The 16,703-nt window shown below is 38.0% G+C and overlaps 3 protein-coding genes across 3 annotated transcripts; 2 read left to right on the forward strand and 1 right to left on the reverse strand.

Annotated features, from left to right (window-relative positions):
- Window positions 1–1,433: 1,433 nt before the first annotated feature.
- On the forward strand, window positions 1,434–8,080 carry LOC110782720 (uncharacterized). The gene is made up of 6 exons (XM_021986945.2): window positions 1,434–2,527; window positions 3,398–3,477; window positions 3,550–3,672; window positions 4,718–5,533; window positions 6,831–7,050; window positions 7,152–8,080. The coding sequence occupies exons 1-6, from the start codon at window positions 2,245–2,247 to the stop codon at window positions 7,811–7,813; spliced, it is 2,184 nt and encodes a 727-aa protein (XP_021842637.1). The 5' UTR covers window positions 1,434–2,244; the 3' UTR covers window positions 7,814–8,080.
- Window positions 8,081–8,122: 42 nt separating this feature from the next.
- LOC110782721 (pectinesterase QRT1) lies at window positions 8,123–10,771 on the reverse strand. Its single transcript, XM_021986947.2, has 5 exons — window positions 10,178–10,771; window positions 9,288–9,483; window positions 8,837–9,040; window positions 8,493–8,728; window positions 8,123–8,395 (listed from the first exon to the last, which is right to left on the reverse strand). The coding sequence occupies exons 1-5, from the start codon at window positions 10,489–10,491 to the stop codon at window positions 8,248–8,250; spliced, it is 1,098 nt and encodes a 365-aa protein (XP_021842639.2). The 5' UTR covers window positions 10,492–10,771; the 3' UTR covers window positions 8,123–8,247.
- A 2,663-nt stretch (window positions 10,772–13,434) lies between these two features.
- On the forward strand, window positions 13,435–16,500 carry LOC110782723 (30S ribosomal protein S10 alpha, chloroplastic-like). The gene is made up of 4 exons (XM_021986948.2): window positions 13,435–13,747; window positions 14,578–14,625; window positions 15,073–15,397; window positions 16,200–16,500. The coding sequence occupies exons 1-3, from the start codon at window positions 13,520–13,522 to the stop codon at window positions 15,382–15,384; spliced, it is 588 nt and encodes a 195-aa protein (XP_021842640.1). The 5' UTR covers window positions 13,435–13,519; the 3' UTR covers window positions 15,385–15,397; window positions 16,200–16,500.
- Window positions 16,501–16,703: the final 203 nt, after the last annotated feature.

Below are 16,703 nucleotides of genomic sequence, written 5' to 3' on the forward strand. Positions count from 1 at the left end.
GCCGACCCGACACGGCACGAAAGCACGTGGGCTTGGGCCTTATTTTTACTTTACGGCCCGACACGGCACGAAACAACGTGGGCCTTGCATGGGCCCGACACGGTTAGGCCCACGACCCGTGGGCTCGGCACGAAGCCCGGCCCGGCCCACAACCATCTTTACCTCACCCCGAAGACGGAAGACACCTGAACTTAAGCAGAATTTTGGGCCAGCTGTTTGCAAGTTTTTTTAGTTTTGTTAGGGGGTTTTCCATCATTAGGCTCGATCCGAGATTTTGGTTAGCCTTTTTTTTTTTTTACAAAACTCGTCCCAACTCATGATCAAGTCTATCATTGATATACAATGACTGAGCGATAATGTACTTGTCAAAATATTATTTATTAAAAATACTTTGTTTGTGATCACACTTTGTAACTTTGAACATGTCAATCGGCTAGTCAAATTCAAATTAACTTAGGAGTGGGATGAGTTGGATTGTGATATTGTTAGCTAAATAATGAACATCCAAATAACCCGCTTCTAGATTTTTTACATACTTGACGAGTCAAATTCAGACTGTGACCAACTCTAGATCAGGAGTAGTGGATGAGGAGCTCAAATGTTAAACCACAAATGAAGAATTCAATGACTTCACCACATTGTACACAATACCTATGCACTATGTGAACCGGCTGGATTGTGCTCAAGTAAAGATAAGGTGATACTCAAATACTCGATATTACTGTTTTTTGGTTGGCATATGGGTTGGGGTTAGACCTGTCAAAAATCGACCCGATCTGAAAACTGATCCAAATCCGACCCGAAAATACTGGGTCCTGAACAAGATTTTCTGACCCGTAACTCAATTTTATTCGAACCCTAACAACCCGAAAAGGAATGGGTCAAAACCCAACAGAACCCATTTTGGACCCGACTGATTGAAAATCATAGTATTTATAGTAATAAATGAGATTATGAGAAAATTTAAGCATAATAGACACGTTGTTTTTACTATTGTTCTGTGTAATATGAATTTAATTTGAATTATACGCCATTGGTTGAATTTGACTAAATATTAACTTGTGTGAGAAAATTTGTTAATTTGCACATATTTTGTATATTTATCACCTAAATTAATAAAAATATTATGTGCGTTTCAATATCTCTCAACCCGTTGGGTCGACCCGAACCCGAAAGTTCTGGGTCTTGAACAAGCATTTGTAAACCCGAACCCGAAAGTGACCGACACGACACAATCCGAACCCGAAAATAATTTTTTTACAACCCGACCCAACCGACCCGTTTGACAGGTCTAGTTGGGGTTGACGGGTTGGACCAACTACCGAGTCAACCCAACCCGTACTGACCCGGTAACGTCCGTTGCGAGACTGGAGATTTGGGAGATCATGATCCAAGTTGTTTCAATGGTCGATTGGTCGGTCAAAATAAAGATTACCAAAAATGAAAAATTCCCTTTTATGAGCTTTCCAAATTCTTCTCTTTCCTCAGCCGAGGTACAATTACTGAATTACATGACATGTCTCAAATTCCCTCATTTCTGGCTTTCTGCAATCCTCATCACTAAAATCACCATTTCCATGGCTTACCTAAGACCCATCTGCTGCTCCTCCATTTGCCCTTCTCATGCTCTTCTCTCTCCTCTCTCACTCACCCACCACTTCCAGATTATGATTACAACCAATAAAAGACTACATTTTTAACCCCCTTTTTCTTTCAGCTTTTGCAATACTAATTTGTACCCTTCTCATGTTTTCTCAATTTAAGCTTCTAAAGTTCCAATTTTCCAAAATGACCAAAAATATGGGTGCCCATCTCATTTTTTTGATGATTTGTAGCAGAAAATAATGTCAAAATCAAGTCTATTTACATTTGTGAGGGGATTTTTACTGGGAACCCACCTTGAATTCTTATGATCTGGATGTAATACTCTTGATCTTTTTGTTGTTGTAAAGTATGTATGCATTTGGGAGCATTACCCATGTTTTAAATTTTTTTTACTTCTGTTTATTCACTTTCAGCTGGGATTTAATTGGGGCTTCTAGGGTTTAACATTGTAGGGTTTCTGGTATAATTTGGGGAATTACCCCCTATTTGTTGTAGGTTTTGTTATAGATTATTGTATTATTATAGCTAATTGGAGACAAAATTTGTTTGGGCTCGGCAGTGTAATTTTCTGCCCCTGAGAGGTTGTAATTAGAGTTTGTGTGAGGGATTTGATTGATACTGTGAGCTTTCTTCGGGCGAATGGCGGAAATCGTTGTAAATTTTGTGGAATGGAAGGAGGAATTTGTGTCTCAAGAAAGAGGCAGCCGGATTGTTCATTATGTATTGAAAGATTCTTGTGGGAAATCTGTACTTGCTGTGGTGGGCACTGAGAGGAGTCTTAGGCACATGGTTTATGTTGTTGCTGAGGAGTTTTTAAGTTATTCTGGCACTGATAATCCTGTACAAGCTGGCTTTAAATGGAGATCAAGAAGGGAGGTGGTTGACTGGCTTACATCTATGCTAGCTAGGCAGCAACAAGCAGGTGATCTGTTCTTGAATTTTATGTTTTTTTTTGTATACATGTATTATGTTGTTGATGGATGTTAGTATTTAGCTCGAAACTTGATTGTTTTGATCATCTTGGAGTTGAGAGAGAATGATAAATTACAATTTCAGTATTTTCAAGGTGAAAAATATCCATGAGGGTTCCCTTGTTCCAATGGTGTTGTCCTAAAGATCTGGATGTGCTGTATATTGATGGTTTCTTGTTTCCTTGCCTTTGTGTAGTACTATCTTTAACAAGGATGCTATATTGCTATGGTATGGTGGCGCATGAATAAAATAGTTTATTTATTTCGTTAATGCTTTGCCTACTTTTTTGCCGCCGGCTGTTTGTGTTCGCAAAACTTATTTGTATTCATTTTTCGAAATACTATGATGGTTCAATTGCTCTTATATTTATTCGATCCAACCTTTACGAAAAAGATCTATACAACATTTAAAAGAAAATTTATTTGAAGTTTGCACTTCTAGTTATCTTATCCAATGAGCTGAAAAGGGTGTTTCAACCTTTCTGGATTTAAACAAGATGAAGTTCACCTGTATTCCCTGTATTTCTTCCAGATCTTATTTAGGATTACGTCTATTCATACACCACATATTTTTCTTAAAGCTGAATTTAGCAACTGATTCAGTGGAAATATGGTGGAATTCAGCTGTATTCGCATGGTGGAATTCAGCTTCTAGATGTAGGCCTTTAACTCATTACATCACATGATAGCATTGCTCTTATTCTATAATGTTGCCGGCTCATATAACATCTTCTATTCTGCATTATCCTTGCTCTTACCTTCAGTAATTGTCAATCATGGATAATGAATATTTACTTACATTTTGCTTCTGATCATGACAGATTCTCCAAGTGGTGATTCAACCCATTCTTTAGGATCTTCTGAGTTATTAAGTGCTCGGTATTTCACAGCAGATAAAATGGTAAATCCATGAGCCTCAGTAAATTTTCTTTTAACACCAATTTATGGATACAGATATTTGAAACTATTTCAGGATTGCCGGGTTCGTAACTTGAAGCAGTCCTACTCAGATATTGTGTGGTTAGGTGCTGCATGGACTTGTGGAAAGCAGCTAAAACACTACCCCTCGTTTTGCAGGAATGGCATTACTATAGCAGTAAGTACTTACTGTTTGCGGTCATTTACACCCCCCCCCCCCCTCATGAGAATGTAGATTCATGAAGTTATGGACCACTGGGGGCATAACCAAATCGCAACCAATGTTGAAACTTATTAATCAAGAATAATCGAGATCAAGAGCAAATATAACAAATTTTGTGTTAACCTTTGTGAAAGGTAGAAAAAACTCACCAGTAAAGGAGATTGTTATCCACTATTATTAATGAGTACAAGGAGAATGGATTTCTCCAGTTCGTACAATCTCAATTCTCAATGATGTTCATTGGATGTATTTAGTACTCTGTTAGAAACCCTAATCTCCATGAGAAAGAGAGAAAGCAGCTCTCTCTATACACCATAATGATCAAATAGGGAAGAATTATTACATTGGAATAAAATCTTGGAGGATAAGCTAACAGGGTGTTTGAATGTTGGACGCAACAGAGGGTTATGAGTGTTCATGCCATACACTGACCAGCTTCAGCAGCAGCATCTGTAGTATGCCAAGACTGTACATTTCGGCATGGTGGCACATGCTACTTTCTGGACACAACTTGTGCTGCCCATGCCAATATGCCCCTGCTCCTGCCACTTGCTTGATTTGCCTTCTTCACTCTTACTTAGCCTGCGCTTTCATATCTAAACTAAAAATTTGTATTGAGCACAAGTAGACATTCTAGAACAGAACAATAGTATTGGTGTCATGTGTGACACTATACCTCAAAAGAAAGCAAACTACCGAGTTTGCCATTTAAGGAATTACATTAATGATAACAGGCTTACAATAGGCTAACAAGGCAAAAGTGAATCTTGCGGAACACTAAAATTTAGATCTTGTCTTAAATTTCTTTAACTTTATGGGGAAATGACAAATTTAGATCCATTTAATGACTATTACATGTCAGGATCATGGTTTGACATCTTCGTAATCGTGACTTTAGTACATGAAAGTAATTAGCTTTGTGAATGAATATGCATAAACCCTTCTCAGTCATTAGGATTTTTTTAATATAATATAATGGGTTCCACTTTCTGTTATTCAGGTTCAAGCATTTGTATTTGTGATGGCTAAAGAGGGAAGTCGATATGTTGCCTATCTAGAGGATATGTATGAAGATAAGAAGGGCATGAAGAAAGTTAAAGTAAGATGGTTTCATCACAGCCAAGAAGTGAAGGGTATAGTTCGTATACGGAATGCTCACCCTAAGGAAGTTTATATTACACCGTACACGCAGGTGATAAGTGTTGAGTGTGTTGATGGTCCAGCTATAGTCTTAACCCGTGAGCATTTTGAAAAATGCTTAGAAGGCCTTCCAGAAGGTTTACTGGGAAAGCTACATCTTTGCTGTCGTCAGTTTAGAAGCAATAAAGTTAAACCGTTTGATTTAAGAAAGTTGCGGGGTTATAACAATCAGCCTGTTATTTCTTGTTTAGAGTCTGAAAGCTTTCTGAATTCCAACTCTGTACAGCGTGGGGTGATTGGGAATAGAGCTAAGATGTTTGGATCAGGTGGTAATGTAGCGAAAGGGACTAAGAGAACTAGGAATTATGGGGATAGAGAAAGCTTTTTGACTAGTCATGGTGCGGAAGGCCTTGAAAGGAAGAAATTTGTACGTGTACCATTTTCTAAAAATGGTAATTCTGATGCTTGCGCTAAAAGGTTGCTTTCTTTCAAAAATGGGGAATTCCAGCGGTCGCAAATCCAGTTCTTTAAGGTAGATGACAAAATAGAGCTGCTGTGCCAGGACAGTGGCATCCGAGGCTGTTGGTTTATATGTACTGTCTTGGAGATATCTCGAAAGCATATGAAATTGCAATATAGGGATCTGGAGGACCAGGATGGATACGGAAACCTTGAGGTACTCATTTAATGCCTTTTGCATTTGATTCATGATAATGTGCAGTTCCCGGAATTGCATATAATGATTGTTTCTTTTGAAGAACTTCACTGTTTTCTGGTGATATATATGATACATATACCTTTCAAAAAAACAATATGATACAAACAATTGTTTAATTCTGCTGGAAGCATTTACCCTTGTTTTCAGTGCACTTGGCTGAAGTTTCAGTCAAATTAAACTTGTGAATTTTATTTGGTTGTGTTTTTAAACCTCCAAAGTACTTCTATTTTTTTTTTGAGTAGGGGATAATACTGATGTGACACCCTATTGCACTGTAATGGTCTTGATCCCTGCAAAAGTGCAAATGAACTATTGTAGTTATCTCAACACTTGGGCTGTTTGCCTATTCCCTGTCACATTCCTTGCAATTGGTTTGTTTTTCCAGTTACATCACAGCAATGCGTTTTCTTCTTTTTTTTTTTAAAAAAAAAAACAAAAAAGAAAAGAAAATTGTGGCTATGAGCTCTCTCTTTCCTGGTATCTAGTGGATTTCTTACCAGTATGGTACCTTAAAGTAATCTAGAGACGACTCCTCCGATGGACTGCTGGATAAATAATGACATTTTGAGTGAGCTTAATAACAAAACCCTGACTTCACATGTTTAATTTCCTTGATAATTGGAGCTCATATTGCCCTTAAGATAATGCTGTGGTTTTGTTGTTGTTTTTCCCTGGAGTCCTTCTATGACTTAGTAGTAAATACTTTGCTGCTTACTTTCCCTGGGACTAATTAATGGCTTCCAATTAAAGTTGAAAGGTAGGTGATAGGTCCAGTGTAGACCTGTTCAACGGGCTGGGGGCCCAGTAGCAGCCCGGATCCAGCCCATTTTTAAAAGGGCTGAGCCCTTTAGTTTTATAAAAGGGCCGGGCCCGTTTAATTTTATTCATTGAAATACATACAAACTCAAATTAAGCTCAGTCCATTACAGCCCGTTCATTATCCGACCCGCCCGGCCCGATAATAGCCCGACCCAGCCCGACCCAGCCCGTTTAATTTTGCTCCGGCCCGGCCCTAACCCAGCCCGTTTAACAGGTCTAGTCCAGTGTCATCTGTTTCTCCTTGGTGACTTTTTTGATTGAGCATTGTCAACATTAACATACGAAGTATTAAGCAATAAAAAAATTATCCAGTACCTTGTAGTTTCTTGTAAAGTTGTTTTCTTTATGTAATTTGCTACTATTGTTTTTTATGTCTTCTGAAGATACACTTAATATTTGCTAGAATTGTTGATTTATGTTGTTTGATAAAATACAGGAATGTGTTCCAGCTTTTAGGTTGGCTGCACCAGATAAGCTTGGCATGCGATGTCCTGGACGTCCTACTATCAGGCCATGCCCTCCCATCAGCGATTCGGTGGATGTTGAATTTGAGGTTGGAGCTCCTGTGGATGCATGGTGGAGCGATGGCTGGTGGGAAGGTGTTGTTACTGCAGTGAAGAAGACTGCCACAGATGATGTTCAGGTTTATGTTCCAGGTACTACCCCACTCCCTTTTAGCCCGGAAACTTCTTTGGAATACAATTCAAAATATGTTTGCCTATTTTGTTATCTAATGCTCTTTTTCTCTATCTATCAGGGGAGAACAAATTTATAGATGTACCTAGAAAGGATCTAAGAGTTTCCCGAGATTGGTTGGGTGGAAAATGGGTGGATGTTAAGGCAAACCCTAATATACTTCTGGATATCAAAGCTGAAACTAAACAATCTATAGTCACAAGTCTCTCAACCCTTGGGAAGGATGGTGATGATGATTCTGCCCTAAAAATTAAAGACGGTGGAAATGAGGATAAATTAGCCGAGTTGGCTGGTCCAGCCTCTTCTGCCGGCCATCCTGAACAAGTTTCCTCTTCTGACAAAGATGATGTCAATGACAAAAGTAATGATGTCAGTATTCAGGATATGTGCTGTAATGGGGATGATCAGAATGTTGGGGTCAATAATAATGATGGTGGTAAGGAGGGTGAATTGGGTACTGATGAAGCTTTGGAGCTTCAAGATATGTGCTGTGATGTTGATGACAAGAATGAAAATAAGGAGGGTGAATCTGGTACTAATGACTTGGAAACTAAGGATGATGAAGCTTTGGAACTTACTGAAGTCATGAGTTTTCAAGATATCTGCTGTGATGGTGATGATAAGAATGACAGCAAAGATAAAAATGATGACGTGGAAACGGCTGATGAAGCTACGGAACTTACAGATGTCCCTCAAACTTGTTATTGTACAAAACTAGTGTAGATTTTCCCTGTAAAGAGCGCGATCGAGGTGATGTTGATGGCATTTGATCATCCAAGGTGTACAGCAATTAGGTGAGTCGGGTTCCTTTCTAGGAAATTCCTTTTATCAAATTTTAGCCGTTTCAGAGTCCCTTGTAAGCGGATTACATCTTGCTTATGTTTCCTGTTGTAATGTTATGGTGAACGTCGACTGATCAAGTGTGTTGCAAATTTCTCTGTTTTTGGAGGCTAGAGTAAATGAATTGGAAGGTAATATTCCATTTCTTGAGTTATTAATATTTTGAAAATGAATCATAATTAGGCTGAAACATTTTGGTGTTAAACTAAAAGAATTTTGTGTATTAATTATTATACATGTTTACATGGAGTTTTAACCAGTTGAAAAGACTAGTCCTACGTATATATATATATATATATGTATATTCTGTAAGCTAGCTATAGTCTTAACCATTTATTCCCATCAATGAACTCCATATCGAGAAACGGCCTGGCGTCCTGAATCGCGAAAGACTTTGCCCATGCCACTCGCCCTGTTGTGTTTGCTCCCTTCCCGTTGCACTGGAATTCACCAAACAATGCCGTCCTGACAAACCAAAACCAAAACCAAAACCAAAACCAAATCTTGTTACTCTGAATATTTTGAAAAGGTTAATAATGAATTCATGGGTTGATATACATACTTTTGCCTTTGTGGGTCACCCCAGTCACTCCATCCTTCTGGTGCTATGATATCATCAATGTTACAGTATGAATATATTGTTCTTGAGTATGGCCCCCATGCTCTCCCCAGGTAGATCATCCCACTTCCATTGATTGTACAGTTTAGGAACGAAAACCCTGTATTTTCTTCAGGTGTGTTCCTGTGATGTGCTGCGATTGCACCTGACCGATTGGCTATTGAACGAAGAACTGAATTCTGTTTTGCATTTTGTCTGGTTTATTCAGTATCATCAAAACTCTAATTCTGTTGCTATTCAGTATCATCAAAACTCAAAAGGGATTTGTTTGGATTTAGAATAATTACCTGATATAATGATCTTGCATTGCCAAAAATGAAATCAACTGATCCTTGGATGAGGCATTGGTAAAAATAGTGTGAACCAGTTTCATCCAAGAGGGTATCTTGAGCACCAAGTATATTAACTTTGTAAAACATGGCTCTTTCGGCTGATACTCTCAGTGCCACTGCTTGCATCCCTAACCCACCTGGAAATGCCACTACTGTATTCTGCAACCATCACAGACACAGGTTAGTAACCTCTTAGGCTCCGTTTGGTAGGGCGTAAAACGTTTTCATGGTAAACGATTTTCCACTTTTCAATCATTTTACGTTGTTTGGTTGGGTAAGGGATGGAAAAAACCATTTTCCATGACTCCCTTAAAGGTGGAAAACTCTTTTGCATTTGAAAGAGAGGGAAACCAGTTTTCCACCAATGTGCCTTTTTTTTGGTTGGGGATGAAGTTGAACAACATACCTCAAAAGTAATCTCAGATGCACAAAAGTAATCAGAGTATATGGTGATTGTAGCTGAACCAAAAGTTCCAAGTTCAACTCCATTGCTGTTCTTATCAGAAGCTTTATTGTTCCATGTAATTACAGTATTAGAACCCTCATTTTCTGTCCCAATCAAGGATATGTATGGCTTCGAGCTTGGTACGACTACCCTCTCCCTGCAAAAATACAGAAACAATTCTCAAAATTATAATTGTCCTGTATACATTCGCATGACGCTCGTTCTGTATGATGGATCATGATTTACAGTAACCCGATGGTAAAGATGGTTGTGGGCCGGGCCGGGCCGGGCCGTGCTTCGTGCCGAGCCCACGGGTCGTGGGCCTAACCGTGTCCGGCCTGCGCTAGGCCCACGTTGTTTCGTGCCGGGCCGGGCCGAAAAGTTAAAAATAAGGCCCAAGCCCACGTGCTTTCGTGCCGTGCCGGGCCCGGCCCGTCGTGCCTAAGGCTAATAGCCTAATTTGACTAAATTTAACGTGCTTTGTCGTGCCGGGAACGAGTCGTGCTTTTTACAAAAAATAAGGCCCACGGCCCGCGACTTCGTGCTCGTGTCGGGCCGTGCTTTTTGCATGCTCGTGTCGGGCCGGGTTTTTTTCGTGGCGGGTCGGGCCGGGCCCACAGCCATCTTTAACCCGACCTAGTTTCCGGTTAGAAAAAAATAAATAAGAGAGTAAATAAATAAAAGGTCCAAGTAACTGTCACGTGGTAAACACCCACGTAGCTCCAAAATTACGACTCGAATACTAAAACTGCCAACTCACTAACCGCAGGAAATCTAGAGAGAGAGAAAAACGCACAAAACAATTAACACAGAAAACACTGCAAATATCATTACAAAATCTAACAAATTACCTGTAAATTCCAGGAAGTATAAGAATCCTAAATCTCTGAGAATTTCCAAAAGGCACCATATCAACAGCACCTTGAACTGTAATCGAATCCCCTGTTTTTCCACTTTGATCAACCACTATTATCCCACTATCATTCCAATTTCTCTTCCCTTTAATCTCAGTTTTAGACACTGAATCCCTGAATTCATCCACCTTTATATCATCCCATGTTATGTAATTATAATCTCTGCTGTAATTTTTGCTTAAATTTTGAGAAATTCCCAACTGAACTAAAATACCCAGAAAACAGAGTATCTGTAATTTTTGGAGCAACATGGCTCAAATTATCGGGTTTTGGGAAGCTAAATTTTTGTGGGTTATTGCTAAACTCGAGCGATTTGATGAAATCTGAAGTGGGTATTGATGGTTTTGATGGGAATGTGAAAGAGGTGAGAGAATTTATTACTTGGAGCGTCTAGTGTGTGTGACACTTCGGTGGTAATCTAAATTGATTTTGAGTGTAAATGTTTGCTAATTTATACTATTTCTTGTGATTAATTTTGGGATAAATTTGATTAAAAATGGGTGTCATAAAAAGAGTGTTAAAATTATTTAAACCCCTAAATTATATTTTGGGTAAGAAGTTGAGAATTTGCATTGTTAGAAATGTTTGGGAAAAGTTTTGGGAATAAATAAAAATGAGTAGTTAAGAAAGTGAGGTGAAACTTGAGAGCAAAGAAAACGGTTTAAATTTTTTTAATTTTTAATTAATTTAAAGGTATTATTAATGTTTTTTTAGAATGTGATTGATTTTTTCGAGATAGCTAAAGAAAGATAGAGCGGATATTTTATTAAGGTAAATTGATTTCCGTTAAAGTTATTGGGTTAGTTATCGAAGAAGAAGCTTGAAAGAGTTGGAATAACTACCTTAAATAGTTAATATTAATGTTTGTTATGGTTTCATTCATATGGTAAGAGCCTATAGAATAATGGAGTGAGGCAAATAGGCATGGAAAATATGGGAATTTTTATGTGAGCAAGCACTATGCCGTTGTACTTGCCCATTTTATGGGTTTTAAGTATCTTAAAATGTTTGTATATGATCACATTTTTGATGCATTTACAACCTAGACTTCTATACATAGTCTTCACTCTAATGACAATTCCAAAAAGGGTAGGGTAGGAATACACTTATATGGAGTAGTTTTAGGTAGAATTCACTTTATGTATGTGTTTGTAGGAGGAAAAGTGTATTCTATAAGAATTGAGTTCTTAACGGCTTCACACCCTATAAAGGAGAATGATTGACCTTTTTTCTTTTATTATCGTCGTGTTACTTGTTAGTATTGTTTTGTGAATTTATAACTATACGCAAGTACATTTCTTTTGTCACACTTAAAGAGTACTTTTTTTTTCTTCTTCTAGATATTAGCTCAAAAAATATTCTTAATACAAAAAAAAAAGAGGTTATTTTTCCATCATGGCTTGTTCACATAATATGTTATTAGTATTTTTCTTAAGAATATAATTTGGCTTGATATATATCTCACTGGTCACTAACTAGATTTTTTTTTTACGTATAGCACACCCGGTTCACCGGAGCTTAGCTCCGACTACATCCGGATCCGACCCGAGTCGCACACCTTGCTTATGGTGGGTGAGTCTCCCAACAAGAATTTCTGCATACGACGAGGCTCGAACCCGAGACCTCCCTTAAGCGACATCAAGCTGCTTACCACTTAAGCCAACTCTATGTTGGTTCCTAACTAGAATCAATGTGTACATTTTTCGATTTTTTGTGTCCAACGAGTAAACATTTGAGTTCGTTGTAACTAGCCACTAGGACACAAAGTTAGCGCAATGGTTGCTAAGTGGAGAGGAAGTTGTGTACATAATTGGTGCATACATTTTTACGGCTTTGAAACACGGTCAATTGCTCTGAGCAAACATCTTATGCCTTAGCTCATGAGCTTTTTTATTTCATTTTATTTTATGTGAGTGCACCTTATTTTTTCAGGACAAGTATAATAAATTAATTTTGATTTCTTATCACATATAGGAATTACTTGAGTTTGTGAGTACGTTTGTGTGTGGTGTACGAGTAGGGATGGCAATTAGAGATGGCAACGGGTTCAGGACCCTACCCTGACCCTGTCAGACCCTATCGTAAAATTAGGGTATGGGTCTTAATTTTCTAGACCTTATAGGGTAAGGTTAGGGTATGGGTATATGATGTATCGAATAGGGTAGGGTAAGGGTCTAACTTTTTCAGACCCTTACCTTACCCAGACCCTACCCATAGACCCTTAAGATCCATACCCTACCCAGACCCTAAACTAAACCCGCTCAAATTTCATTAAATAAATATAAAAATAACACAAAACCTTAAGGCAATGCACAAAATCACATTTACTCCTCTAACAACTATCCAACACTACCACTCACTAGTCAAAAAAACCTCTAACATTGACATTGTGTACTTGAGAACCTGAGATTTTTTTTTAATTCGTGACCTTAGTACATTAAATTGTAATATGTTTAAGGGAATACAAGGATGATTTGGGGCACTAGGATTTATTTGTTTTAAAATGTCAAATTAATCGTGTGTCTTGTATTTTTTTTGTGCATTACATATGGTTGGATATAAAAAAATTGAAAAAAGTTATAGAAAAAATAGGCAATACGGACCCGCTCCGGACCCTAGACCCTACCCATACCCTACTGGACCCATAGGGTCCGGGTAAGGGTCTTGTAATTCTAGACCCTATAGGGTAAGGGTAGGGTATGGGTATAGGTCAAAAAATTAGGGTCCGGGTCCGGGTATTGCTAGACCCTACCCAGACCCTACCCATTGCCATTCCTAATGGCAATTCAGTCCGAGTCCGACCCGAGTTCGAGCCGATCCGAAGAAAAAGGTCCGATCCAAGTCCGCCAAACAAAAGTCCGACTCCGAATCCGACAAAAAAAGTCCGACTCCGAATAGGAGCCGGGTCGAATTCGGATGTTGTGTAGGATCCGACAGAATTCGACCCGAGAAATAATGCATCTATTGTGGAACGGAGGAAGTATAATTCATGTTCATCGTACAAAATAATAATGTAGATGGAATTTGATCTTTAGCCTTTGTCACAGTTGGACGCTTAGGCCTTAAAAGATCAGATACCAAAGTTTTGCAGGCCCGTTCTTACATACAACACGGTCCAACAAATAACATTTTTTTATTTTTTATTCCAAATTATTTTCAAAAAAAAAAAAGAGAAAATACTTTTGGATAACATAACCCTGTAAAATCATAGCAGTAGTCTACAGAACCAAGGCAGGAGGAAGAGAAGAGAAAAGATAGAGGCTTGTTTGGGTGACAACAATGGCGACTTCTTCAATTTCTGCTGCACTATTATCTCCCCTCACACTTCGCAATGCATCTTCCTCATCAACCAAACAAGACTTTTCCACCCTCTCTTCTTTAAACCTCAGAAGAACCCTAACTCCTACCTTACAATCGGGACACACCTTATCCAACTCCTCTAATTTCGCAACTTTTGCTGCCCCTGGAGCTTTGGAGGTTCTGGAAACTTCCCCTGATTCATTTGAGGTCAGTTTTTCTGTTTAATTTCAGGCATTTTATTGTTATTTTTCAGTGAGGAACTAGCCTTTGTATTAATTTCTTGGTCTTGCTGAATTTGTTAATAAAGTAATTTGCGTTTAATTTGAGATGGGTACATCTTAAATTGTGTAATTTGCACTTTTTGGTGAAATGGGTATAGGATAATTTATTGGTTTTGGATAATTGGATGATAAATTTGAGATGGGTACATCCTAATTCTGTAATTTGAATAGTTTAGTTTGATGAAATGGGTATATGATTATTTTGGATAATTGGATTATTAATTTTGTTCTGGTGCACTTGTTTTTGGCACGTAATGCTTGGATTAATGTTATTGGGTCATGACTTGTGAGCTTATTGTTGAGAAATTTAGGCTTAATTGCTTAGTCTCTAGATGAAATTAAGTTATCACCGGGAGATTTTGTGCCTGTGCTACATTTTTTGATGTGTGTTTCGATATACGAAGTGTTTGTTTGAATCAAAGGTTGAACAATGTGGTTGTTGGAAGATATGATTGAGAATTTGAGATAGGTGCATAAACTCTCAAGTGGGTAATTTACACTTTATATAGGTCGTTGCTTGGTGTGTATATCCGCTCGTGTGTACGCGTTTTAGCTACATTGTGATTTCCTAGTATTTTGGTTTCAGCATGCAATGAGCCCATGAGAATTGGCAGAATACAGTGTTTTGTTTTTGGTTCAATTTGCTATTCCCAGGTGTGACATATTGAGATATTTCTTAGGTTGTGCTGTTTTGTTGAAGGGGAAGATAAAAGTTTGTTTCTTCTTTTCTTATGGTTGTTCTGTGGTGTTGTGTAGGATGGTTCTGAGACTTCAAAAATCAGCATTGCTGCAGACTCTGATCAGGTATTCAGCTTTTCTTCCCTTGATCGATATGCTTACTGTTAGAGAGTCAAATTAGCTCAAAATTTTGTAAGCACCGTATGAAGTACAAACCCAAGTGGAAACTATTCCCATCTATGTTCCTTGAACCACGAAGAGTCATATACGTTAAGGAGTTGGCCTATTCCCCCTCAATATCCATCACTTTCACTGGAAAGTTATATGGATAGTACAAACTTCAGACCTTGCTATTTCTTAGCACTAGATTTAAACGTTTGATGCATATTTTGAAAATGAGGTTGGCCTATCTTTCTTGCCGAACTGTCACTGGAAGTGGGAACTTCTTTACTGCTACTTCAAGGATGAGTCTCTAACTATCTGTACTTAAACTGTACTTAAATAGTGACGAAAAAGTTGTATTTTGGATGCAAAAATTTCACAAACTTATGATAAGTTTATTTGCACTTTCAGATGGCTCCAAAGCAGAAGATACGAATAAAACTGAGATCCTACTGGGTTCCCTTGATAGAGGACTCTTGCAAACAGATAATGGATGCTGCAAGGACAACAAATGCAAAAATCATGGGACCTGTACCATTGCCTACAAAGAAGAGGATATACTGTGTACTCAAGTCACCTCATGTGCACAAGGATGCTCGATTTCACTTTGAGATCCGAACTCATCAACGCCTCATTGACATATTGTACCCAACTGCCCAGACAATCGACTCTTTGATGCAGCTAGATCTCCCTGCAGGTGTAGATGTGGAAGTTAAGCTCTAAAGATCCATCTCGGGTAACAACTGTTCACTCATCAGTCTTCTTGTTGATATGAGTAACTGAAAGGACCACTTTTTTTACGCAATTTAGAAGGTGGACCATGGTGCACATAGAGCATGGTGCACCTTAAGAACATTAGTGTATAATTAAAAGAACATCTGGTTACGTAAAAAGAACATCGACATATATTTTTTTATATTTTTAATAAATTGTGATTTTTTATAACAAAAAAGTAAAACATTATATTGCATGTTCTTTTGTCGTAGTGTCATGTTCTTTTGTTTATGCACATGTGTTCTTTTGTTTATGCACATGTGTTCTTTTGGTGCACATGGTGCACCATGGTCCATAGTCCACGAATTGCTTTTTTTACTCTTCTTCTTGTTCCAAGTTACCAAAATCATATCCTCTACATTTTCTTGTTAATGTGTCAAACATAGTGCACATTTAATTTTCATGTGAATGCTTTACTACGGTCATGTTACGAGTTCTATAAGAAATGTTCAACCTATCATGTTTCTTGAACATTAATTGTTCCTGGAACTAGGAAGATCAGTTGCTCTTTCAAAATAGGCATCTGTTTATTTAACTACTTATTTAGGTTTCTGCAGTTTGCATGCTTAGAATGTTAGATAACCTAGGATGTGAGGCATCGTGAACTTGTTTGTGATCCTCGTGATTCTGATGGCTCGTTCATATGCTTAACTGCATTTAAAATACAATGTTCAACTCCTGAGTGAGATTTTACAAAGGCTTCCATTGTTTTAATCTTGTTGATTGAGTTTTGCTGTTAAGACTGACGTTGTTTTCTTTCTCAGGAGCTGTAAAAACTGTTAGATGTCGGTGGTTGCAGACGAAGATCTAATAGCCAGTGTTGATGGATGTCGTGTGTGTTATAATTTGCATAATTTAAGTTTAGTTTTGTTCATTTTCCCAACTTTTGCGAGCTGTCTGTTCATCAAAGGCACAAAAAGAAGCCCCTTGCAATCTGTATAATTGCTTATATGCTTGTAAAAGCTGCTAGTTCAATGAAAATATGGGAAAGAATGCAATTGAATTGTATAAACCTTATAAATTTTTTGAATTAGTAAGAACTCTATCACAAAATTTCTGAATTAATGACAACTTTTATCACGACTTCACGAGTATTCTTACTTGTAGAAGCTATCAACACCACCAAGTTGATTACATAAAGACTCGGGATTTAGTTCAACAAAATGAGTTTTTCAAGAAAACGGTTAAAATGACATTTAAGAGCCGAAATCAGACCAATGTTGGAGATTTTCAGGACCCGGTTTTGATTTTTGAAGCCTTAAGTGAAG

This window comes from Spinacia oleracea, chromosome 4, assembly GCF_020520425.1.
Source record: "Spinacia oleracea cultivar Varoflay chromosome 4, BTI_SOV_V1, whole genome shotgun sequence".
Taxonomy (NCBI): domain Eukaryota; kingdom Viridiplantae; phylum Streptophyta; class Magnoliopsida; order Caryophyllales; family Amaranthaceae; genus Spinacia; species Spinacia oleracea.

Coding starts and splice junctions, on each gene's coding strand:
- LOC110782723 (XM_021986948.2), top strand. CDS start 13,520: ATGGCGACTTCTTCAATTTCTGCTGCACTATTATCTCCCCTCACACTT. Junction 13,748..14,577: donor CTTCCCCTGATTCATTTGAG/GTCAGTTTTTCT, acceptor GGTGTTGTGTAG/GATGGTTCTGAGACTTCAAA. Junction 14,626..15,072: donor TTGCTGCAGACTCTGATCAG/GTATTCAGCTTT, acceptor TTGCACTTTCAG/ATGGCTCCAAAGCAGAAGAT.
- LOC110782720 (XM_021986945.2), top strand. CDS start 2,245: ATGGCGGAAATCGTTGTAAATTTTGTGGAATGGAAGGAGGAATTTGTG. Junction 5,534..6,830: donor ATGGATACGGAAACCTTGAG/GTACTCATTTAA, acceptor GATAAAATACAG/GAATGTGTTCCAGCTTTTAG. Junction 7,051..7,151: donor TGTTCAGGTTTATGTTCCAG/GTACTACCCCAC, acceptor TCTATCTATCAG/GGGAGAACAAATTTATAGAT.
- LOC110782721 (XM_021986947.2), bottom strand. CDS start 10,491: ATGTTGCTCCAAAAATTACAGATACTCTGTTTTCTGGGTATTTTAGTT. Junction 9,484..10,177: donor ATACTTCCTGGAATTTACAG/GTAATTTGTTAG, acceptor GTATTTTTGCAG/GGAGAGGGTAGTCGTACCAA. Junction 8,396..8,492: donor GGTGACCCACAAAGGCAAAA/GTATGTATATCA, acceptor TTGGTTTGTCAG/GACGGCATTGTTTGGTGAAT.